The sequence below is a fragment of the Tyto alba genome, unplaced genomic scaffold (assembly GCF_018691265.1).
Source record: "Tyto alba isolate M040663 unplaced genomic scaffold, T.alba_DEE_v4.0 Super-Scaffold_9, whole genome shotgun sequence".
In the NCBI taxonomy this organism is placed as follows: domain Eukaryota; kingdom Metazoa; phylum Chordata; class Aves; order Strigiformes; family Tytonidae; genus Tyto; species Tyto alba.
In genome coordinates this window covers 34,271,499-34,296,838 of record NW_024881330.1, presented here as the reverse complement: position 1 = coordinate 34,296,838, position 25,340 = coordinate 34,271,499, and the positions used below count along the sequence as shown (strand labels likewise).

Here is a 25,340-nt window from a genome sequence, read left to right as displayed (position 1 = left end):
AGAGATTAAATGGCTTGGGTTAGGCCACACAGCGAGTGAGCAGCAGAGCCAAGAGGAGAGCGTGAGCGTTGGCTTCCAGCCCCGTGCTCTAACTACTGGACTTCGCCTCCTTAATACTCGATTCCCATACTGCTTCTCTAGTAGAGCTACTGAAACTTTTAAGCACTCGAGAAGTTTTGGTGTAGTACCAAACCGGCTGTGTTTCTCTCTCCTAGCTCCTTTACGATGCCACAAAACACTGCGATCACCTCGGTAAGGGTCTCATTTGACGTGCTGCCCCAGGTCCCCTCGCCCCGGTGGGGGACCAGCCTGACGCCGCGTTGCTCCCACCCCGTGTCCCCAGCACACAATTGCTGGCTGCTGCTGCTTCTCTCCGCTAGCTTTCGTCATGGCCTCAGTGCTATGCCCTCAGCTCTGCCGTGTGAGTGGCTGGACCATTCCGTGCTTAAATAATTCCAGCTATATGCTACTTAATGTGAAACAGATGTCTCCCAGGCACTGGCGAGAGCTTTTCGGTCCTGCTGCTCCCGTAGTTTCTCACGGGCAGACGTTCAGGTAACGGATACCGGCTAGCCACAACCTGCCTTGCGTTTTGCCCTGCGTGTCTGTGCCTCTGAGGGTGAGCAGGCGAGGGAGGAGGAGGAGGAGGAGGAAGCGCACGACGGGGGAGCGCAGCGGGCGGGGGGGAGCGGCGCAGCCCCCCCCGGGCACCGGCGGTGCGGTGCTCGGCGATGAACGGAGCGGTGCCCGCTCGCCCGCCCTCCCGTGGCTCGGGGGGTGGGGGGGTGTGGTAACGGGACACCCCCCCCCCCCCAGCCTCGCCGGGGCCCGCACCCACGCCACGCTGCCCCGCGGGACGGCTCGGCGTGGGACGGGGCGGGGGGGGGGGGGGTGTTGGGGGCGGGGGGGGACGGCGCTGCACGGGTTCCGTTTCCTGTGACTGGGGCAGCGGCGGTTTGCAAACTCCCTGCTGCTGCTCGGGTGCTCGAGGGGCTGCGTAAAATAACGTTTGCCAAGCCAGCGTGATGCTCGTGAAATGAGGGGGGACGAAAAAAAAAAAAAAAAAAAAAAAAAAAAGGGCCACAGAGAAAAAAAGGTAGGAAGTACCGGCTGAAAAAAAAAAAAAAAAAAAAGTCTTGCATGTTGCCTCTTTGTACTATAGAAACTGGGGGTGTGACTCAATATCCAAACCACCACCTACACTCCAGGGATGCCACCCAATCGCTGCCTTGTACTTCGCTGCGCTCCTCCCCTCTCGTTTTGGCTAAGCAGGGATCTCTAGAGAAACTGCCTGTTCTGGCTCCTACAGACTGTAACATATAAAAGCTGTTAGCAGCTCCTGTGGCCAGAAGCTTCAAAACCAGCAGAGTTTTGTTCTTTGGGAGTTTGTAATAAGAGACACTCCTTCACAAAGGTTCATATCATCATATAGGAGAGTGCTATATATACTGGGAGAACAATAGACTGTATTCTTTTTTTTTTTTTTTTTTTTTTTTTTTCTTGGTATTATTCAGAGGTAAGCCATTCAGCTCAGTAAGTTTGCTCTGCATGCAGTTTTATCAATGCTCATCACATTTTGCTGAAGTTAAAGATTTGAATGCTATTTCTAAGATGTCCTGCTTTCATGCTTTATATGTTGTCTTTTGCATACTAGCTTATCTGTGCCACATTGTGTCAAAACTATCCATGTGTATGGGGTAGGCATAGCCTAGGATGTATTTTTAATTTTCAGTGGAAAACATGCTGTGAGGTTTCTTGCAGTCTCCCCAGTTAAGATTTATAGTGTGGTTTATGGAGTGATCTGGTGTGATAGCACTGTCACTATTTCAGGAGTAGTACTAGCTCTGATCATGTACTTCACTTGGTGTTGTTGTAGTAAGAACATATTATCACTTAATACAGTTATTGAAAATTGCTCAGTAACATGTTCTGACTGGATTGCTTTTATGATTGAGCTGACAGACAGAATCATTATTCTGATCAGAGCCTGCCAGTTCACTTTGTCTTGCTACCTAGATGTACAGAATCACATCTTTGACATCTTCTTTTCTACAGATCTGTTTTCTACTGCCCTGACTTAAGGCAGAGGTACCTCTGTGGCCTATCTTTCTCCTTTGGCCCCAAAATGACAGTAATCGCTGCAATCAGTTGTGCTTTCTTATTTTCCATTCTTTGTGAAACAAGTGCATTAGTGTTACCCAACTCCACTGACCTACTCCTGTCAGAAAATAATTTCACTGACATTGAGACGGCTTTGGCAGCTCATCTGGACTCTGCAAAAATCCCCAAAGCCAGGCGGAAGCGCTACATTTCACAGAATGACATGATTGCCATTCTTGATTATCATAATCAAGTCAGAGGCAAAGTCTTCCCACCTGCTTCCAACATGGAATATATGGTAAGTGACATTTGTTTACTTCAGAGTAACACAAACTGTAAGACACTGATTCACTTTTCTTAAAAAAATTGTGAGGGTTTGATTAAGTATATAAATGATTTTTAACTATTATTGTTTACTAAAATGCTCTTTCCTTACATTTTTTAAGTTGCATTAACTTAAGCAAGCAAAAGCTAAATACTGAACACTGAACCTTTTACTTGCCCTGTTGAATCTTCAGTTCCGTGAGTAGTCCCAATGAAGCTTCTGGGATCCAAGTAAATGAAGTTGGGAGTTAACCGCTTGCTGGCTTGAGGAATAGTATGTGATCGCAATGTGTGATGACTGTGTTTAAAGTGCTTGTCATAAATAGCCCCACTGCTTTTGTGGAGTACACTGAAAGTCATTGCCCTGGTGTATGTAGAAAGGTAGCCAATGACCATTTCTGATTTCTCTCACACATAGTACTTTTGGACACAATATGGTAAAACTGCGTTTGCAAAGTAATTAGCCTGATGCACTGTTTGTCTCATGCTTGTGTGTTTTACTTACTGCCTATTGTTTGTGTGCACCTAATACTTTTATTTTTCCATCAAATACAATGCTGCTTTTAAATGTTTCTCTAGTATATAGGATTCCAGTGTGCTCAAAATGTTATGTTTGTGGCAGGCACCTTTTCCCTTTATTGGCAGATACTCATTATGTGAATTATCTGTTCCTGCAGGTATGATAGAAGTTATTAATTCACTGTGATTTCATACTTGGCACTACTAGCTAAAGCAGCGTGTTTGCTATTTTGTGTTCCAGCTTTGAATGCATGCATACTGTGGAGCTCTAATGTTAAACATAGGTTGGCCAAGTAAAATTTTTTTTTACCTTTTAAGTAAGGAATTCACACTGTTTTGAAAGCACAGACAAGTTGTGTCAGCACCATAATATCTGCTTGCAGAGTTTCTCATATGACAACAGATGGTTAACAGGTTTGAGAAACAGGACACCATCAGCTTGACATAAAAAGGGGATAATAGTAACAGCAACTCCTCCTTTTTAGCAGCTAATGACTAATAATTTGGACATCTTTCTATCACAGATGTTACCTAAATCTGGATTTGATCATATAATCTTTTTAGCACATCCCAGCAGCACCTCAAAATGCTGAGTACACTCAAAGCATTGCAGTATGAAGGCCTGTTGCTATACCATAGGCTGAGTTTGAAGCTTGGTTAAGTGGAAAGGTCGGAGACAGAAAAAACAGAGAGGTCAGAAGTCAAGCTCAGTCATCATTTTCATTGCTGTGCTCTCCACTGACATTTCCTTTGATTTTACATAAATAAACCTTGTTGTAATGTCTGAGGGAATGGCAGCCTACCATGCCCTTCCCTGGCTTGTGTGTTTTAGAAATGTGCTCCTGAAGTTTGCTTAAGTGAAGCCAGCACCCTGTCATATTCCCAAGAGTTTTGTAAGTGCAGTGTTCTTAGCCTGTTCAGTAAAAAAAACTTCAAAAGAGAAAGCAAGCTTCCTTGATTAAATCTCTTTTAATACACTCATATGCATAAATGTCAAGATTTTGCCTGTATTGGTTGGGTATTCTGCTGCAGCTTTGCTCTGCAATGGTACTGTGTAACGTTTGATACAAAATCAAGACTCAAGCCATGCTCTTTACAATTTGCATGCTATTCTTTTCCTTGCTCTTCTTACTATCGCTTTTACAAGTACCAGTGAGCCACAGGATGTGCCTGTGCACCCATCAGCATCAGTCCCATCAGGATTCTCAAGGGTAAGGTCTAAGGCTTTCTTTCGTGTTTGGTTTCCCAGTCGGAAAGTACTTTGTGACTTTATGCTGTAGAATTCAGATCAGCACCTCAAGCTATGTAGGTAATGATCCAGAGTGCAACGTGACTCGGATCCCAAAGTGGCAGCCAGCCCCTTTGCTACCAATTCTCTTTCAGAATTTAGTCAGTTTGTGTGTGTCCCATGTAACTTTACAGAGGCAAAAAAAGCCCAGCGAGTAACATCACACATATCTTGCTCTGCTGTCATGGCATCATCTATTTATCAACTTCAACAAATTTATCATCATCAAGTCTTTATCTCTGTGGCTACATAAAAGCTTTGATAGGAATGTCTTAAAGGTGACATCGTGGTGTAAGCCATACCAAGACCGGGGACCCCTGTATCAGTAATGCCCATTTGAACTTGTTTAGTCCATTCTTCGGTGTCTGTATAATTTCAGTGTATGGCACAGCATCTCTTGTGTCTTCTGGGGACATAATATTGTTGCTGTTATACAGAAAAGATGTTGTACTCAATACTCATTTTCATAAATAAGGTAACAAACACATTGTCATTACCGGTACACAATGTACACCGTGCTGAAAAAAGTGTGTTCCTGTCCTGAACACTATGGAAAAGTGCAGCGGTAGTGATGAAAGTGGCCTTTCCCATTTCCCTCAACAATGACTAAGAAGGTTGTCACATGTTAGAGAGCTGGAATTACTTACAGATGCGGTAGACTGTGGAAATCTCTTGTAAGTGTGTTGAAGTAGAAAAGGACTAAGCAGTTTGGAAGCACAAGAAAAAGATGTTTTCTCATCTTTTCTCTCTCCACAGTCAAATTGTGTTTTGTTCTTTTTTTCCTAATTCTGTTAGGAACTCTGTTCTTCTAATGAATGCTGTATCACATTCTCACTTCTGTACAGTTCCATTTGCATTTCCTTTTCCACTGGTAAGAATTAAGGATTTATCTGTATGGGTTGGTTCTTGTGATTCCAGTTCTCCACACCCAGCTTTTTTGGGGGGCTTTCCTCCTTGGCACATTCTGTTCCTTCCCTTGATGCAGTCTGCTTCTCACATGTTCAGTGCATTTATAGATACTTGGAACAAATTGTGCATTATTCTGTCTGCCCCCACTGTCTGAAAGGTTTGTGTGTTGCAGGACTTTGGATGAGAGGTCTCGAAGAATGGCTTTGAATGCACATGTGTTAGGCAGGGGGGGTTCAGATGAACACTCCAGTAACAGAGCTGGGGGAGTGTTTTAATTCCCTTTGGGATGGGTGGGTCTGAGTGCTTCTCCAGCCTCTTGTATGAAGTCCACAGTGAAAGTGGACAGCTGGGGAATCAAAAGCAACGATGGGAGACATTGTTCTGTTGTCTGTCCCTAGTAAAAGAAACTGGTGTGCCTTAAGCCAGTTAGACTTTGGGAAATCGTTCTCTTGAGACATTAGCACCCTATGCGTCAAACTTTAGTCTTCCTTTTGGTTTTGGTTCTGCCATGGCTTCAGCTGGAAGTTTTATTCAAGTACAAATCTAGAGTCAGTCTGTATGTAAAGAAAAGTCAAGGAAAATAAGAACTTTCAGGCCTATAATGTACAAGTAATGACATCCTCTTTTAGTCTGGGTCTTCTTATGACATGATTCATTCTTCCTCATCCTAAGACTTATTATTCAGTCTTTGCTTGTGCTCTAAAAGCTGATGACATACCTGCAGAAGGAAAGATGACACCCTACTTTTGACCTGACAAAGGGTGAAAATCAACCACTTGACTTTGCATATTTTTTCTGGAGAGAGCAGAGAGATTCCATAAAACTCGTAAATCGGTAAAGGTATAGAATTGCCTGCAGCTCTCCAGCATGAAAGGTATGTAAATCTGCAAATCCAGTGGAAGTCTGTGATCAAAAAATCCCTTTATCTGAGTGCTAATTATGTACTACAAAGGGCTGTGTTGCCTTTCTGGAACAACTCAGCTATTTGGTAGGCCTGTAAAGATTTGCAATATGTTTCCAGATGAAATTTGAGTCTCATAAAATATGTCATTTCGTATGCATTGGTACTATCTGTAGGGTCCTAAAACATTCATTACTGAAATATTTGTTCCTATGAGAATCAGATGTTATTTTTACCTTACCTACAGTCATCCCCACCTGAGGTCAGTTTCTTAAAAACTCATATGGTCTTTGTTGTAACCCACGTCACTGTGTGCATGCAAAACCTGGTCAAACAGGTGCTTACATACAGGCATGCTCTTTACAGTTTAACATGCACCAAGCAGAAGCAGTAACTATGATATAGCCGGGCCTTAATTGAACTCCCTCCTCCATGGCATTCCTATAGGCAAAGTGGGAAAATCTGCTCTAGTTAAGAGTACTCTAAGGTGATCTGATCACCTTCTTAAAGAGCCGTACCAAAAGATAAGCTGTGAGTAGTTCACTGTTGGCTCAGCAAGGATGAGTCCTGAGCCCAGTATCCACATAATCATTAATGGACTGGCAGTATCATGTCTGAAGTGTGCTAGATGAAGCAGGATTGCACACTCAAAAACATGAAGCTAGATGTCTGTGGAATGATGTCTGAAGATTTTGAGAGCAGAAAAATGTTCAAGATAAGCTTGAGTCTGCTTATGTATAGAAGATGTTCTGATACAGTTTCAATTCCTTTTTGTTCAGGGATTGCATAAATGCACTTTTATATTTGGGAAAATCTGCCCCTTGTTGAACATGTCACTTTGTAGGACTCAAAATAGTAAAAGATTCCCAGACTAGCCTGGAATGAGTTAGTTTGTATACCCAGGAGTTATTTCATGGCAATGTAAAGATAGTTTCTCATGAGCTGGTGGCAGAGGAGCTGGAAGGGAATGGAGAAATTGAGCCTATTCATTTCTAGTAAATCCACATGAAATACTGTGATAAAACGGATAAAGGAAATGAACTGTTTTTCTGAAAGAAAAATAACTGTGTTCCAAAAGAAGCTCTTGTAGTCCTGTGATGGAGTCCATGTGAGTCATGGGGGGAAATCCATGCACTCTGTGCCCCAGGAGTGACCCTCTTTGCTGAGGTGACGAATTTGGAGACTTTGCTTCCTGTCTGTGAAGATCTGCAGACAGCTTACCAAGTCAGGTCAGAGAAGCAAGGAAATAACTCACTTAGTGGTCACAGATTATTATTTCACTCCTAAATTTGAAAGTCTTGATAAAATTTTCTTGCTGTCAAGGTGATCTTAAAAATGCTCTGTGAATGGGCAATAGGTGATGGGTAAGACAGACTGAAAAAAAAAAAAAAAAACTACTTCAAGTTTTCCAAAGTCCTATTTAATACCTAAAGCCTTTTAAATGGACATGGAAAAAAGTGAGTTAATTTGGTTTTCTCCCCAATTCAAAAGCATTTCTGATAAATAAGCTTCTCAACTTTTTACCTATTTTTTTGCTGTTGTCAATGTTACAGACCATTCCAAATCTTAGAGGACATTTTGTTCTTGAGTTGTTTGCCCTGGCTCATATACATGGTCCCACTGAAATCATCTATGCCTGTGAGTAAGGATTGCAGGGCTAGTTCCTTCAAGATTTATGTCTAATGAGTTGGATAGGATATCTTAATTCATATAGTTTATCCCTGCTCTGTTGCAGGACTTCCTTCTGCATTAAATACATATGGTTTTCATCTTGTCTACTCCTGAACACATATAGTGATGCTGTCTCAGTCACATCTCTTGGCAAATATTTCACCTTAGGAATAGAAATTATTTCCAAATGTCTAACCTAAATATTTCACTCTAAAACTCAGATAATTAATCTTCATATGCACTTTTTAACTGCTCAATAGAAACTGTCTCCTTTTTAATTTCAAACATTACTGTTTACAAATTTACTGACAGTTTTCTTGGTGTTAATTAAGATGCATGCATGCATATAATGTTTCCTTAATTTCCATGTGCATGTCTTACAATACTTCTGCATGTTGGAGCAAATTAGAGTTGCACTCCATTTACAGCTCTTTTGTTAAATCAGTGAACAGCACACTTAAATGTCAGAGCAAATTAGACCCATCATTTTAACTATGCATGCTTAAAGACACAAGGCCATAATGCAACTGAGAATTTACTCTAGAAGTTACTGGCAGCCTACTTTTTCCATTAAATAGCCCTGTTTCCTTAAATCCTATATACATGATGAAGGTTGAAATAAGGTAATCAGATGATGATTCAGGGTACAAAGATCTTAATCTGCTTTTCATCATGCCAGAACATAAAGTAAATCTAAGTATAGTCCACCCCCATCTTCTGGGAGGAGAGATATCAAGGAGCTCAGAGCTTCCCCAGTGTAGTCCACCTATCCCAGTTTGCTGTAACTTTTACCGTGCTTCATGCTGGGAATTCACAACTGAGGTGAGAACAAATGAGAATGGGTCTAATGGCGAAATGTGTTTACTGGTTCCAGTTTCTCCCTCCTACCACTTGTGTTTCTGTTTAGCTCAACTGAGTATGTCCTTTCTGCCTGGTGCCATAACCCAACACCACGGGAGCCTGAAGAACATGGGCTCTTGCATTCTGGAATATCAATCCTCTCAGAAAATCAGAAGCAAACAGAAGGAACTGATGTGGTTTACATGGTTACAGTTAAGGGTGTCTGTCTGCATGACAGCTTTGAAAGGAAGCAGTCATGTTACATACTCAGCCTTTTTCTGCAGTGGAGGCAAAACACGGCAACTGACAGCTGAAAGCAAGCAAGAGTAGGTGGAACTTACTTTCTGCTAATTTTGGCACAGTAGAGTTACCTAGTACTCTTTTTGCCTCACAGATGAGTTTATCCACTTACCTATTTCCTACTGCACCACTGTCCTACTCTTTGGCTATGAGTGAGATTCAGGATGCTGCTCATTTTTCTAGCAGTTTCATCTACAAAAGGCTAGGAACCCCCACAGAGTCTCAGTAACTAAACTGGTGTTCACCTAGGGTCAAATCCAAGTGGGTGCTAGCTATATGAATTATGCAAGTCATCAGTTACATTCAGGGTGGGTGACAGAAGACCTGTTTAAGAGTTGAATGAAAAGGACGTTTCCTGGAAAACACTCCTTGAAAAATCTGAGGAACTTCTCCCAAAATGCTATTGTTGATAAATAATGTGATAAAGAATGACTGTGTTAAACTTACTTTGGTATTAAACTCCTTTCCAATGTTTTATGCATGAGAATTGTAAAACATCCATCTTGATGGTGTTTTAGAAGAGAATATTTACATTATTTAAATTTAGTATTAGCAGAAAGCCTTCTAGGAGTTTAAGCAAACAAAAAAAACCCTAGTAAAGTCTCAGATAGAAAAGCAGCCTGCCCAGAGCCCTCAGAATTAGACATTCCTTTATTATTAAATGTAGCACCTCTTGAACTTCTTGGCTAAAAACAGAGACAGGGCATTTTTCACAAGAATATTGATCCAAAGTACACAGTACTTCATTTCATACATGAATGGAGATGATAGTAACCTTAAACCTCTCAACATTTTTATCCTCTTTCCATACCTGAAAAGAAAATCTGAAAAGAAGAATAGCCTAGCCAGGTCTGTGGAAATGTGTATCTTAAAGAGAGCAAAAGATGGAAACCCCAGGATAACCACTTGTTTGGTTTTTGTATGCAGAATACTGTCGTCAGCACCAGCACCTCCATGTATGAACGCATCTGCAGGTGCCCTGGGATGGGGCTTGTGGCCTATTTTAACTTAACTGAGAATGAATTGGTTTTGCATCTCTGTCTGTACAGTGATATCTGTTAATCTGTATCAAGAGGAAGAATCTTAAATTGAGCTTTCTTCTTCTGAGAATAAAGAACTATTGTTCTTATTCTTTATCCTGCAGAAAGAAGAAGCTCCGATGTGTTTTCTTTTGTGTCATGCTGACATATCTTTCAGTTAGAGCTACTTAGAAAACAATAAGTATTTTCTTTGAAAACTTTTAAGGAAATTAAGGTCATTTTTTGTTTTAATGAAAAAATACAGTGGTTAGTAACAAAAAAAGTAAAAAATGTGGTTTTTTTTTTTTTTCATATAGAATAGAAATGAAACACCACAAAAGAAATACATTTTTTCATTCACATTTTGTGGTTTTGAGAAAAGGCAATTTGCTCTGATCATATTTAAAATGATAGAGGTCAGACACCTTCCTCTTCAGACTTATGACCAATTGTTGGGGTGACATGGAGCTAGACAAAGTTTGGTCCTTTTTGTTACCACTTCTGAGATAAGCTCTTGCCAACTAAAATATGCCTTGCAGTAGGTTAGGAAAGCACTGAATATTTTAAGATATGTAGCTCTGATATTTAACTTCTCCAAAAGCTAAACAAATAATAGCATATCAGGGAAGCTTATTGTTATTAAATCTGACAGCCTACCCATTTTATTTGTTTCTTATTGTTTAAAAATCTGGTGCCAAACATGAAAAGAAATGCGGACAACCTTTAGAAGAAGCAAATTGTCTATCAGCAGCAGAGGAGCTTCAAATGTTAGCACTTTGAATTTGAAACAGACAACCAGGAATATAAACTTCTGTATGAATTCTAGACTTGAATTTTCATAAGACAATAATTTCTGGTGATGAGGTTTCTTGGACATCTGGGTTGTGATGCCCTGATTACTATAAGACAAACCTAACACTGAGGAGCCCTTCAGAAGTCTGAATCAGATGTTTAGAGGTTTGGTTATATGAGAGTATATTGACTATAAAGCATTGCATAATTTTACTTTGAGTTGCAGTGGAGTATTGGACAAGCAGCTTGATGTATTAACCCTCTATTTATTTGCAAAAGAATGTATAGAAAAGAAAGTACAGAACTGCGATTCTCATCAAGATTGTTTTCTCTAGAGGGTAGACTTTGGCAATTTTCTGTGTAAACTTTCTAATTATTACCTAATGCAACTGGGAAAGGACTTGCACATGTGGTAGGCACCAATTACAGTATGCACAGTAAAATTTCTAACAGGTGGCAGTTGAGAGCAAAAAATATTCATATTCTTAGAGTAAGAGAGAGAGACAGCCTAGAGTCCAAATTATCTCAGAGCCCAAATAAATATATAAAGTTTGCCAAATCTGTCTATAAATTCCAATGAGCTCATATGTTTTCATCACACAGTATGTATTGAAAAAAGTGAAGGCAAAGAGATGAGGCTCTTTCAGTCACTCTGCTGAAAAAGCATGCAAGCAGAAGGGCTGGTGGCTTGTTTTATTAAGCTTTGTGCCAGATTTGGGGTAGTGGACGTGGTGGGGGGTCCTACAGAAATCATCTGAGCCTGAAAATGCTACAGGTTTGGCTATACAAAAGGGGAAAAGTTGTGCAAGGGACTCCAGTATGCCCTGCATGCTGCTGTGGGATTTTGGAGAAATGGCCACTGCACGGGCAACTGGTGTGGCTGGTGCAAGGCTGCAGGGCTGAGTGACCCATGAGGACAAGACCTGCATGTTGGAGGGTAGCAGCCTACATCTGCTAAGCCACCTTGGGACTTGCACTAGCAGCTGCAGAGTGCAGCTGCACAGATGGGCTGGACATGTTGGATTTCATCCCTCTGCTTCCCAACGTTTTTCTCACAGGAAGAAATCGCTTGAATCGAGGTTTTCTTCTTTCCCACTTGCTGCCATTCTGGAAGTAAGAGCTTCTGATTTTCAGCTGGGCAAACAAATGGAAGCACAGGGCTAATGGAGAAAAAGATCAGAAGTCTGAGGTAGAAAGGTTAATTTTTTGACTGATCACTGCTAAAAGAAGGTTCTACCAGCCATCTTTCTTGAGGTGTGTAGAAACCACTGTGGATTTGTTTGTGCCAAATAACAATCTGAAGATACTAATGTGAGTCCACAGTAAACGTATATTAATGACAAATAAGATGTCAAAACTGTCCAGCAAATTGCTGCTTTCCGTTACTACAAAATGCAACGGTGTTGCCGTTCAATATGTACTCAATTGCCATTCTGTTGTATTCAAATTGCATATCCCACTTGCAATCTCATCACGTAACTGTAGCGGTGTAAAGAAGCTGTTGAAGAGCAGAGCGATTAAAACAGCATACTTGACCTGCTCGCTCTGGATTTGTGCCCAGACCTGTACCTGGTGCCTGTGACTCCCCCGTGCAGTCGGTGGCAGGCCGCCGAGGGGCCAGCCATGCCGCGGCTGTCGCGGCATTACGGGCAGCAGCCCTCGCCCCATGGGCACTCGGGGAATTCCTCGGAGGGTAGTGAGCGACCAGGAGGTGTATGTTTTGCTTAAAGTACTTGTTTTGCCACTGAGAAATACGCAGAATATTATCCTAGCTGATATGTCATATTAAAAAAAAAAAAAAAAAAAACAACAAAACAAAACCACCAACAAACAAACATGAAAACCAAACAGTAAAGTACTGAGGGCCGCTGATGGTATTGAAAATTAAAGAGCAATGTTCTGCTGAGGATGTACTGTATTCTTGTGCAAGTGAGGGGAGCTTCCTTGCTACTGGCAATGAAACTGAGCCAGGAAAGATTATGATGGCAAAAGAAGAAGGAAAGCACAGTTCTGTATTGCTTGAATGCTTTGAAATGATCATTATCAGATCCCCTAAACTACCAGGTTAAAAACATATCTTTATGGATTCCCCAGTTAGCCCATATTGTCTATCTAGCAGTCTATCTGCTGGCAATCTCAGGGAAGGAGCGCTCCTACTCCTCACCCTTTTTTCATATTTTCTTTGAGACAATGAGGGCTGTAAAGTTAGATGCTTCTAAAAACATCCAGTTTACATACAGATGTCCATACAGAATGAGAAAAGCATTAATACATTATATCACTGTGTATTCTGCTTCCTTTGTATTTAGATCATAAATTCTTGCTACCGGTTGCCATGAATAACCATTTCAGAGTATTGCAGAGAAGAGGAGATTTCATTGTGATTTGCATTGGTAATGATGTCTGTCTCTCATACAGCAAGGCATGCATAAAGGTATAACAATACTAAGTTAGATATTTTATTCTGTCACTGGAAATCTACATTCTGGACTCCAAGGAAGATATCTGATTAATCTGGAAACAGATTGATTTTTGTCTCTGAAAATCAGGAAAAAAATTTAATTAAAAATATTTTAGCTTTCTCATGGAAAGTTGTCCTTGGCTAAATGGTCATCCCCATCTGAGTAATACTTCTCCTTTCTCCACACATTGCCTAATGAAGAACCAGACTACCAAAGGGTAGGTTGGTATTTTTTTCTCACTCCCCATATTTGCCAGGAATAATGGATCTTAAATTCTTCTTCTTCCAAATTCTGAACTTTAAGAACAACTTACAAAGGGGTGCAATTCCAGGTGACAGTACCAGTCATTCTTTCTCAGGTGTGGCATCTCTAGTGGGGGACAACTAAAACATTAGTTTGTCTTTTCAGCTCTAAAGATATTACTGGTTTAAGTATCATTTTTACTTGGGAGATGTTCCACTGCTTCAGTCAGTCCTTTCTGTCTACCTGCAAGAAAGCCGAAATAAACATTTTAGCTGCGTGTGCTTTATTTTTACTTTTGAATTAGTGAGTTGTCAGAAAAAGACAATATAACATCACTCTTAAGGGAAGTAAATGCAGTAAAGTGTTGACAGATCTTATTGATGACTTTGGAAGAAGCCAGTAATTGCTTTCTGTGGGGAAGAAAAAAAAACCAGTATGTTTTACAGAATTTACCAATCAGATCATAAATCTCAGGATAGGTATCAGCAACATGGAAAGTGAAAATTATGAATTGTCTTTCCTTTTTTATTTGACAGCGTGTTGAAGAGATGTAATAGAAATTGATGCCCATTTTTATATTTATAGAGCAGCATTTTTTTTTCCCGTTTTAAAATTATGTAATGTTGAAATTCTGCTTATTTTTCAAGTAGTGAGGAGATACCCTCTTGCAGAAATGGGAAACAAGTCATTAACATATTCTGGTATACATAGTAGCAGTATAGGAATATAATACTTTTACACTTACAGAGGTAAGGATTGTCTGTTTTTAAGAAAAGCATCCATCAAGGGTCTATGTAAAGTTCCAAGACATTTGTCCTTTCCTTTCCTAACTTAGCTAGTGATATTTTGGATGATCTATAACATCCCAGAACTCATTTGCATCACTCAAAATACGAGAGAAAGCCTTGACAGAGTAAGAAAACCTTCTCTCTCCTCTCTTTTTGCTAAATGTTAAGAAAGTTCTCTCTAAAGCAATAAGAAACCTTAAGGCATGTGATCGAGAAGCTAAAGTAATAGACGTATGTGGCCACTTCTATGATTGAGCTTTTCCTCCTAATCAGCAAATTATTAAATTAATATTCATTAAATGCACTGGTACTATGTTTCTAGCTCTTCCATGGAAAAATCTAAGAAAATAAATTGACATATTGTTTTCTCCAGGTGTTGGCATCCTTTGGATGGCCAGGCTGAACTCTGAGAGACACAGACTGATTCCTAGAGCCCTGTGGGCTGCCAGCTGACATCTCACAAAGTCAGCTTGAAAGTCAGTGTTTTAATACTGCTTCCAGGCAGCGAGACCGTGGTGCCTGTGTTTGGACCATCTTACTGAGAGAGGTTAATTCAAGGAAAAAGCATAGTCATGTCATGAGCTTCACTGATATCCAGAGCTCCTGAATCAGACCTTACACAAGAAAAAGATTTAGTTTCCTAACCTTTGTGTAGTTACACGTACAAATATTATGAAGCCAGACTAAAAGGACTCCAAGCTGTTGTGCAGAGAAGCTGAGAGGTGCTCCATGAAAACAGAAGGTCCTTAAGGAGGGTCTGACATTAACTATTTCACCTAGTCATACTGAAGGCCTACAGTAAATATATGCCCCCTGATTTAATAAAGGTACAGATCCCAAATGACACAGTTCCTTGACACCATCAAAATCCCGAGGCCAGATGTTTCATTATTACCAATGATGGGCTCCAGACCCCGAGAACACTGCTTTGAATCCCTGCTCTGTTTTAGTCAGTGCAATTTAACTATGACTTCATATATCCATCATTCACAGATGTTCTCAGCAAAGTTTGCGTGTTCAGGCTGTGCTAATGTTGCAGTAGTTCATTTAAAACTAGGAATATGAAACTTTTTCCTTTTCAGGTAAAATTACCACAGGGTAAGTTTATCCAGAGTAGTAGTACATTTGCAATAAATACAACAGTCCTTTAGAAAGCTTGCAGTCAGAACAAGTGATTGAGATTAAGAGTGCTCCATTCAATCTGATTTGGGAAACTTGTTCAGTGTTTTCTACTTACAGATAAAGTAGTGAGATTGCTTTCTGAAGTACCTTGTTGCTTTCAGCTTTACCTCCTGTTCTGCAACAGGGTTTGCCCCCCAAGATGTATGTTGAGCAGAGTGTCAAGAGAAAGCTACTCTGTTTGAACGATTGATATTAGTACAGTTCTGACTGTAATGAGAATGAGCAGAAGAACGGTGTTTCTAAGTTCAAATTATGGTGAAAAATGGTTATGTACACCATTCCTCAAATTTAAGTATAGCTAAGTATGCCGGGAAGAACCAATTATTTTTCAACAAATGTTGTGGACAGATCTTTGTAATATTGTAGTTGTTTCTCTTCTTTTTCTTCATCATAATGCTTATTCAGCTTCACCATCATTTTAATACCTAAGAGGATAGTTGTGACCAGGACCTCCTGTTCCAACAAAGATGTTCCAACAAAGGACAAAAGGACAACTCCATCCCTTTTACATAGAAACTATCTAGGAACAACTGAGTGACAGCTATAGCAACAGCTATAGAAAGGGAGGGTATGAGGGAACTGTGACCCACAACATTAAAGGGCTTCCCTTGGGGAAGGAAGCTTGCTTCTTCAAGAAATTTCATTCAACATTGAAGATATTTAATTTTGCACTCCATTGCTCATTATACGTTATGGGAATAAAAGGATTTATTTTACTGTTTACAGAGAGAAACAAACAAAAACCCCCATCTTGAGTGAAATTCTGGCCTCACTGGCAAAATTCCCACTGACTTTATTAATGCTAAGATTTTAGTCCTAACTCTCAACCAGCATGTGCTGTGTGAGTGCAGAGAACACCCCAGAGCTACCTCATAAAGCCTCATAAAGTGGTCTCTAGTTGTTGAAACTTCCCATGTAGAAGCACTGGCCTGTTCCCCGTATTCAGTCCTCTTGACAATTTTCAAGTGAAGTGTAGTTTTGAAGTGTAGTCTTGCAGGGAGCAGTGCAGAGAGCACAGTCGGACAGCTTTCTAGGAAAATAATTTTTGGCTGAAGAAAGAAAAATAAATTGGCCAAAGGATGTTCACTTCAAGTTGCCAATGGAAGTGTGGTGAGATGCTTTAACTCTATCGCAGCTCAGTTAGACTCAGTTGGGGAGTGGGGAAGGTTTCCATGCTGGATCAGATCAGTGATCTGGAGAGTCTGGGGGGGATCTTTATGCTGGGTGGAAGGAAGGTGACTGCTTCCCCAACTACTAATGACCTAGAAGTGAAGATTTGCTATCCCCAGGGAGAGACTAAGCATAGTTTGGCACTGGGAGCTTACATGATTAGCATTTGAGGATGAGTCACCTCCTCAGATCTTGACCCACTGAGTATGCAAATCTTTCTCCTTTTTCCCTTTTGCAGTTTTGTGTTCATGTCAGACAGCTTTCTCTAACATGTTTAGTAGAAACACAGGGTTCACCATCATTTCAGAGTTTATAATTTTGTTTATCGCACTGTTTTTTTTAAACTCTTTGCTAGTTACCTTGAGCTTTTTAATTTCTCCTCATACAGAAACTGTCCCTCTGACTTTCAAGTTACTTCAGTTTCTCTTTTAGGATATTTTTCTGTTTCTTTGTAAGCTATTTATTTATGTACAACAATGAAGCCTCATAGGTTCAAATATCTAAATGTCTTTGCACTGTTCTCTTACATGCCCAAAACAGGGGACTGAACTGAGATACAGATTAATACAAGTGTGGACTCAGGATCAGACTTCTTTGAAAAGGGTGAACTAATGGAACAGGCTCTTACAGTTTAGAAGATTTTAGGTCATTATGAGATACTACTTTTTCTGCTTCAGCCTATATTAATTATTTGCCTTTCTCATGGAGATGATCTAGAGCTACTCCTAGAGGGTATGAGACCACCTTTTTTTCTAAGAAAATAAAGTATGGAGGGTGAAGCACTTCATCTTCTCCCATGAAATACAAATGATTTATGTAGCAGGAGGGGACTCTGTAAAAAGGCATTTCACCAGCCTGCTAATGAGGAATGGAGGAAATTAAAAGGTGTCGCATATGCTCTCTTCTCTCTTATTTCTTATTCAGTGGTTATTTTCTTTCTCCTTTTATGTTTGCCAAAAATTTCTTATGTCCAGATAGTGGTCAAGAGTGAATAGATAATGGAAAGCAGAGTGCACTATATATCACAGTAATGCTTACATGCCAAACCCACAACTTTTTAACTGAGTTTGAAACAACCCACTGAAACTTTACCAATCAAATGCTGCAGATGATTCCTGAGAACCAGAAAATGAAGCTGAGGAGAAATTAAAGTAGACTAGCAATGCTCTCGCTGTCCAAGGCGGGGGCTGCGCCTAGTGTAGAGAGGGCATTGATAGTGAAAATCTAGTCCAGTCTTCACATTTCTTTCAAACACCTAACATGCTATTTTGCAAGGCAATTTAGTACGTGAAAATATGCTGGGTGGAAATCAGGAGCTTGGTGCTATTTGTGCAAATACAGTACACATTTAGATTATTGTGGGACTGCAGCCAGGTCACTTGGGAGCAAGCACGCAAACCTCATGTTCAGCCTCCTGGCAGGGAGCGTTCGTGCCAGAAACATGATTAATCCCAGCAAAGAAGGGTGTTTATGGGGTGTCACAGTCCTGGCGGAGCTGCCCCGTATGGATGCACACCAGGCAGCTGTGTTTGGACCTACGCGCTGGATCCATGTGCTCCTCTGTTCCCCTGGGCCTGGGCAGGCTCCAAACACTGACTGTGGCCCTGGCCTCTCAGGCACACTCCCCAGGCACGCTTTTTTGCTTGTACCTACTGTTGCCCCCTCTTTAAGCCCTCTTTTTGGGACCACTGATATACCGCAGAAATTATAAAGGTTTTTTTTATATGCCGGCCACATGCAGCTGGTTGACTTAACGGCAGAGATACAAAGCAGAAGAAATGTCTGTACAGAGTTTTCTTCCCCTTGGGCCCTTTAGCGTTTTCAGGGTTTTGGATGGTGCCATAGCAGTCCCGGGTCCCCTCTGTTGTACCCTAGTGCTCCAGCTTAGGCTCCTCTTCCCAAGTTACAGACTTATCTCTAACTCCTCTGAGAAACTCCCTTCATTTTTCAGAGCTGAAGTCAAAGTGTTCCTTGGTTTGAAGACTTTTCCTTCTTAGCAAGCTTCGTCCTGACACTTCTCTGTTTTGTCCTTTTACTGGCAATTTGCTTTGAATTTGTTCTGGGACCTTTAACGAACAGGTGTGAAGTAAATCCGTGCTGCTGTAAGTACTATCCATCTTACTTTCCCTAAGGTGGTTCCACTTGAATGGAAGATGATTTGTGTCAAAGGTTCATATTGATCTCTCTTGCACTCCTTCAGCTTTAATGTAGGAGGTACCTCACCCCCTCCATATTAGCAAAAGTTTCGTTCAATGACATAGCAATTTTGTAAAATTTACTAAACGTTGTTCTTTTCACTTAAAGTAATTTTCCAAACTACCAGACAGAGTCCTAGTCCGTGATCTGTAGTCAGTCTTTTCACTACACAGGTTTGCAAAATTAAAACTATGAATTCAGTGTTAGAAATCATTATTAGCTCAGAGTACAGAAAATATTTGTGATGTTGGCTACCTTATCCTTTGATAAGCTTATTTCTGACTTTGCCTCTTATTTCATACCTCAGAAAGCATACTCTATTTCATAGTCGCTCAATATTTATAAGTTTGGGTTTGTGTTTAAAAGCCTGCGCTCGGCTGGGTAGGCAATTTTACCACTGTTCCCACCAGTCTGTCTACAATTCACTAAAACTGTCCTGCACCAAAACACTCAACCTGGGGTATTCAAAACGTACATCTAATTCCAAGATCTATATCCTACTTGGGTATCACTTAAACACTAAGATATACTAGGATTTGTGCGTACTTGTAATATAACAGCAGTATATTCTTTATCTGGAGCTCTAGCAGTGCAGTAGGTTCTATTGCTGATATCTCCATTATTGCTGAGGCAAGCCTATTTGCTATGGAGAAAATAGCAGAGTTACAAATCAAGCATGTAAGTGAGCAGGCAAAGCATATAAAGGAGACAGTGTTTAAATTCACTTGTCATGTTCCTATCATTGGAGAATTTAAGAATTAAAATTGTCTCATCTTACAGAGCTGTTATCTTTTTATTCCAGGCAGGGAACAATGTCAGCTCCCATGCAGAATAAAGAGGTGAAACTCATACTGCACCTGGAAACTATCCATAGTCTTTGCCTTTGTGGAATCCCTTTCCTTGACCTTGTGGCCTCAAATATGAAAAGCTGCCACACACTCTCTTTGGCTATAGATACTTCTGAGATCCTATTTCAAATGTGTTGGGGTTTTGTGGGGTATGTAATACCTGTGCTGAATTGTTCTTCCCCATGTGCCTCTCCTTCGTTTTAACCTTCTGTCTGAGTCCCATCCAATGTTTCACTCCTCTCCACACATGGATCTCATCAACACAGAAGAGAAAATGGTAGGAGAATGCCTATTCAGTGAAGGACTTTTCCAGAAAAAAGGTAGATCTGAATACTTGACTTCCTCTGATGATGTGGGTGGGAATTCTGTCCAGCAATAGGGCAAATCATGCTAGATCCTGTACATGCCACCCGATAGTTTTCTGAATTCAAGAGCTCTCTGCCCAGTTACAGATCTGATGTATTATGATACTATATTTGTGACTTAGGATACTTGCTTCTTCTGTTCTTGCACTGTGATTGCTATTTGTTTTTTCTGTTCTACTGCTAAGAATATTTTATTTTGTCAGGTTTGGGATGAAACTCTTGCCAAATCTGCAGAGGCTTGGGCTGCTACATGCATTTGGGACCATGGACCTTCCTACTTACTGAGATTCTTGGGCCAGAACCTGTCTGTAAGAACTGGAAGGTAGGCAGATACCCTACAAAATAGTTATTTTGTCAGCCTTCGAACAGACTTTGAGATCCAGATCTTAGACTGATGCAAGTGTCATACAATATTCTAGCAAAACGTGATATCCATCTATGTTCATTTGGTTTAAGAGTTTTATTGCTTAATACTGTGCCCCTACTGATGTGTAGAGAAATGTGTATTTGCATGACTTGCATTAGAAGGATTAGCTGCAGAAAGTTCCAAAATACCTAAATCTAAAATTACATGTTTTTCTTTCTGTATTTTAAATAAACCCAGGTATCGATCTATTCTCCAGCTGGTAAAGCCATGGTATGATGAGGTGAAGGATTATGCTTTCCCTTATCCTCAGGATTGCAACCCCAGGTGCCCCATGCGATGTTATGGACCCATGTGCACCCATTACACACAGGTTATATAAATTACATTCTTCTATTCAAAATCTACCGTCCAAAGCTGGACTTTTCTGTGATGTATTTATAGCTCTCTCTCAAATAAATGTATATCTATATATTTCTTTTCAATTTGGACTTCACCAATAACAAATATTTATTCAGATGGTTTGGGCCACTTCCAATCGTATAGGCTGCGCAATCCACACATGCCACAATATGAACGTCTGGGGATCTGTTTGGCGACGAGCTGTTTACTTGGTATGCAACTATGCCCCAAAGTGAGTTGTTTTCTTTTAATATTGTTTATTTTTACACTGCATGCATGTTTTGGTCCTCTCATAGGACTGCTACTCCTTTTTCTGCAGCTTGACCTCTATTTGTGCTTTTTCGGTGGGCTGCTCCTTCATCCTAACTTCACATCTGAACATACAGAAAATGCATGACAAGAAAGAAAAGAATTAACTCGATGTGTATGGAACAAAACCAAAAGCTTGTTTTCTGTTATTGTTGTTGTTATAATTCTTTTTTACTTCCTCCTTTGTGATGACTCTACTTTCAGTTACTTATTTCTTCACTCTGATGTAAATACTCATGATGAGCTAGACTTCCTCAGGTAAGCAATCCCACTGTAGATCAGGCCGTTGATTTCCTGTGGCCACAAGATGCCTTTGCTTATGACCATGCTGCATAAGGGCATCCATAGCATAGGTTTCCTACAAAGTCTACCTACCTAAGCTCAGTGTCTACAAATCTCATCTTTCCTTCCAAATTAGGGTCCTTCAGAGTGTGGGTCATAGACACTCATAGCTGGCCCTATATCAGGTAGCTGTGCAGAGGTCTCTGTTGAAATGAAGAAATGAATTTTCTCCCAGTGTTTCCTAGACATCACCCCAAACTTGCATCTGGGTGCAGAATGAATCAATAACATATGGCTCTGGGAGAGCTTCAATTTGAGGTCTGGTTTGGCCCAGTGCTTCAAAAGCAGCATGGACAGTGTAAATGGTTGGTTTCTCTGACTGTATATTAAGCAAAGCCATAGTTCTGTATAGGAATCTAAATATAATTAATTGAGCATGTTTTCCATAAACTCTTAGTGGCACAGGTCCATTTGTGGTAAAGAAAATGCAAGAATATGTCATTATTCTAGCTGTTACATGAGTAAAAGAATTTTTAAAGATTTTGCAACTTAAAAAAGGATAGGATTTAGTAAGAAAACAGACTTGGGAAAAAAACGCCTTTGTAAATCAAGGAGATTTATCTGTCCTTTTGACTTTAACATCTACTAGAAAAGGGTGGTAAGAAATTAATGTGAGGGAGGAAAGATTAGGCAGCAAAAACTGTATCTGACTTTTAGATCCACAGCATGGACAAAGTAAAATCCAGGTTTATAAGAGAAACCCAAATATTATTTTTTATATCTCTCAATTTGAAAAAGATTATTAAAAATTCAAAACTTCCTAGAATACATTTTTCATCTTCATTTATAGGAAAAAACCAGGTTTATACATTAAGCATTACTGAAAACTGATGCATTGATTGTGTATTGGTTAGCGATGAATTAGACATTTTATATTTTCTCAGTCTGAAAATCCCACTGTTTCTCAAGCAACAAACAGAAGCTTGGAGATACAAGCTTATTCTCTGGATGAGATTTTGAGTAGACCTTTGATTGATAGGGAGTAGAATCAGGATTTTCACATCTACTTGCACAATCACAAAAAGGATATCGAGTGGTCTTGCCTGACTTAAGTTTATATTCCTAAGAATTAATTAGGTTAAGGACATTGGGCATAGAGTCCTTGGGCATGCATGGAGAAATCTCTTTGCTGGTCAATAAAGGCTGTATCCTTCTGAGTAACCAGCACATCAGAAACTCCTGTGAAAAATAAGGGGGTGAATATTACACCCCAACCAGAGTTATTAAGATTGGAATTAGGCAAAGACTTAGGATTTAGAACTCTTAATAATTGTCACTGATGTCATGCTGTAATGCTAAAAAATACCTATACTTCTGAAATGGGGGGAAAAAAAAAAATGTTAAAGAGGATAACTATAAAATTTAGAAAGGTCCTGCCTCTGGTTATCTAATGGACTCACACAAATCAGCCATGTGTTGCATAGAAAATGAAGCAGAAATCAGCTTTCAGCAAACTCTTTCTTGATTTCCATATCTGTTATCAAACTAAATATATTTCCTGAGCACTCAGTCTGCTGTACCCATTTGGAAGAGAAGTAGGAACAAGCAAGTTATTTGAGAGATTCCTACTTTCTTCCAAGGCGCAACCCTGACCAGGGCTTTTGATCCAATATTATTGGCTGGGAGGTGGGGGATGAGAAAATGTTTCATAAATAATTGCATTACTCACTGCAATACCACGTCACATGCAAACTAGAGGAAAGTTCTCTGCTCAGTCAGACATAACATTTGAATAAAAATCTAATTTTAACTTTCTTTCTGCCTACATCACGAGTGTTACATGAATCTCTAAAAGCCTGGGGTTTATATAAGCACCTAAAAGTCTGGATGCATTTTTCAGATGTTCCTTGATCTTTCAGAGTTACCTCTTTTCACATGATCACTCTCCAGACTTGTAGCCCTTTCCCCCCAGGCTCTATTACACAGCTCTGTTCACCAGATGGGGGCCCTTCTTTTCCCATTAACATCTGTGAGACCCCTACAAATGCCCAAATACAGTTCCTTTTAATACATTACTGGTGCAAATAGTTTTCATTTTCCCTTTCCTCTAACCATGAATTCAGCCTCAGAGCTTCACAATTTGGACCTAGGGTAGTGCAACCTAAGAATAAGGTTTAGCTCTGTTTGTTTTTCCACTTTCCAAAATCGAGCTTTTAAGATAACTGCCAGACAAAAAAGTGCTCAAGGAAAACCTTGCACCAATGTTTATGTTGCTAATTTCCCATAAATATAGCTCTCCAGTAAAAAGTACTCTGTCTCAGGCTCAGATAATGAAAAATCACTTGGCTGTAGCAAAAGCAAGAAGACTGGGACTTCGCCACAGAGACTAAAGGATATGGAACGAACCGATGGCCTTGAGTAACATGGCCATTCTCCTGATGGTTTTGGGGAATCATTAGATCAATGTTTGTCAGTAACCTACAGAAATATATTAATGTATGTTGTCAGTAACAGGGCATTTATCACTGCAGACGCTAACTTCAATCACTCAAAACAAGTATGGTTAATGAATTTTTTTTTTCTTCCTATCTGAAATTACTAAGCATTCTTTTTCCTTTTTTTTTTTTTTTTTTCAGGGGGAATTGGATTGGAGAAGCACCATATAAAGTAGGAGTCCCATGTTCAGCTTGTCCTCCAAGCTATGGAGGTTCTTGTACCGACAACCTTTGTTTCCCAGGAGTAACATCAAACTACTTATACTGGTTTAAATAAGTTAAGATTTACATTATTTTGAAAAAAAACCCATGGATGAATAACAAGAAGCTTGTATATTGAATTTTGCACATATTATATATAGAGAGATATTGTAATAATGCTCTGATGTTTTACTTTTGTATGCTTTTGTATAATTAGCTTTCAAAATATAGTGTAATTTGGTTTTAACATTTTGGGATTTAAGACTTACATTAACCCTTTTAGATTAACATTTTGCTAAAGGAGAGCAAACTAATTATCACCTTAGCAAGTGTAGCTTCCTGAAGATTGGGGTCCTCTAAAAGTACATTAAAAGATAGAACATGGCTTCCTTTTAAAAATAATAGCTCCGGAAAGAGAAGTGTCATTGTTTAATACTGTGCTTTAAAAACGGAGTGTGACATGCAAAGCAACAAACTGTCCTCACACTCCTAACAGTTCCTCCCATTTACACCTGTGCTTTCACCTGCAATGTCAATGGGACTCTGAGCAGAAGAAAACATATGTGCAAGAGAAACTGCAGGATATTACCTACCTCATGCACAACATCAAGTCTTTTATGGTGTTTCAAGAGTTCAGTGCACGGCTGCTGCTATCATCAATGATGCCTGTGTGCAGACAGGAAAATTAAAGAGAATGAGGAACCGCACTGGCCAGAATGCAGTGGCTGTTAACTCACATGCCTAAAGTCTTACCTAGATAGAAAGCTACATCACTTTAAATATACTGGTATAATAGCACAGCCAAACTCTACCTTCCTGTGTTTATGAACACAGTAGTAATGGTATAGAATCAGAATGGTTTGGGTTGTGAGGGACCTTAAAGACCATCTAGTTCCAACCCCCCTGCCATGGGCAGGGACACCTTCCACTTGATCAGGTCGCTCCCAGCCCCGTCCAACCTGGCCTTGAACCCTTCCAGGGAGGGGGCAGCCACAGCTGCTCTGGGCACCCTGGGCCAGGGCCTCACAGGAAAGAATTTCTTCCTGGTGTGCACCAGGTATAAATAAAGCACCTGGTATAATGGTGCTTTGCAGCACTATATTTATTCTTGTACAGGAAGGCAAAGAAATATATTGCTATAAAGCAAGGGACATCAATACATAACATCCATACTGTCTTTTACACTATACACCTATATGTGTGCTATCCCCCTGACTGAAGCTCAAGAGGCTTTCCAAATAAAAGACATCAGGCAACCATAAGACTTTATACAGATTTGTTACAAATATTCCAAATTTCTAAAGCAATTGGCAGTGTCCTTTAAAATATATCGCATGGTTTCCTGAAAAAGGCTATATGAATTAATAAAA

At 40.1% G+C, this 25,340-nt stretch overlaps 1 protein-coding gene across 1 annotated transcript; it reads left to right on the top strand.

Annotated features, from left to right (window-relative positions):
- The first annotated feature begins 1,282 nt into the window (after positions 1 to 1,282).
- Positions 1,283 to 24,891, top strand: PI15 (peptidase inhibitor 15). Its single transcript, XM_009962565.3, has 6 exons — positions 1,283 to 1,516; positions 2,056 to 2,398; positions 20,121 to 20,239; positions 20,522 to 20,654; positions 20,800 to 20,915; positions 23,911 to 24,891. The coding sequence occupies exons 2-6, from the start codon at positions 2,126 to 2,128 to the stop codon at positions 24,044 to 24,046; spliced, it is 777 nt and encodes a 258-aa protein (XP_009960867.1). The 5' UTR covers positions 1,283 to 1,516; positions 2,056 to 2,125; the 3' UTR covers positions 24,047 to 24,891.
- The last annotated feature ends 449 nt before the right edge of the window (positions 24,892 to 25,340 follow it).

Excerpts from the sequence above, each read along its gene's own strand:
- PI15 (XM_009962565.3), top strand. The coding sequence starts at position 2,126 with ATGACAGTAATCGCTGCAATCAGTTGTGCTTTCTTATTTTCCATTCTT. Across the intron at positions 2,399-20,120 it reads CTTCCAACATGGAATATATG|GTTTGGGATGAAACTCTTGC; the intron begins GTAAGTGACATT and ends TTATTTTGTCAG. Across the intron at positions 20,916-23,910 it reads GTATGCAACTATGCCCCAAA|GGGGAATTGGATTGGAGAAG; the intron begins GTGAGTTGTTTT and ends TTTTTTTTTCAG.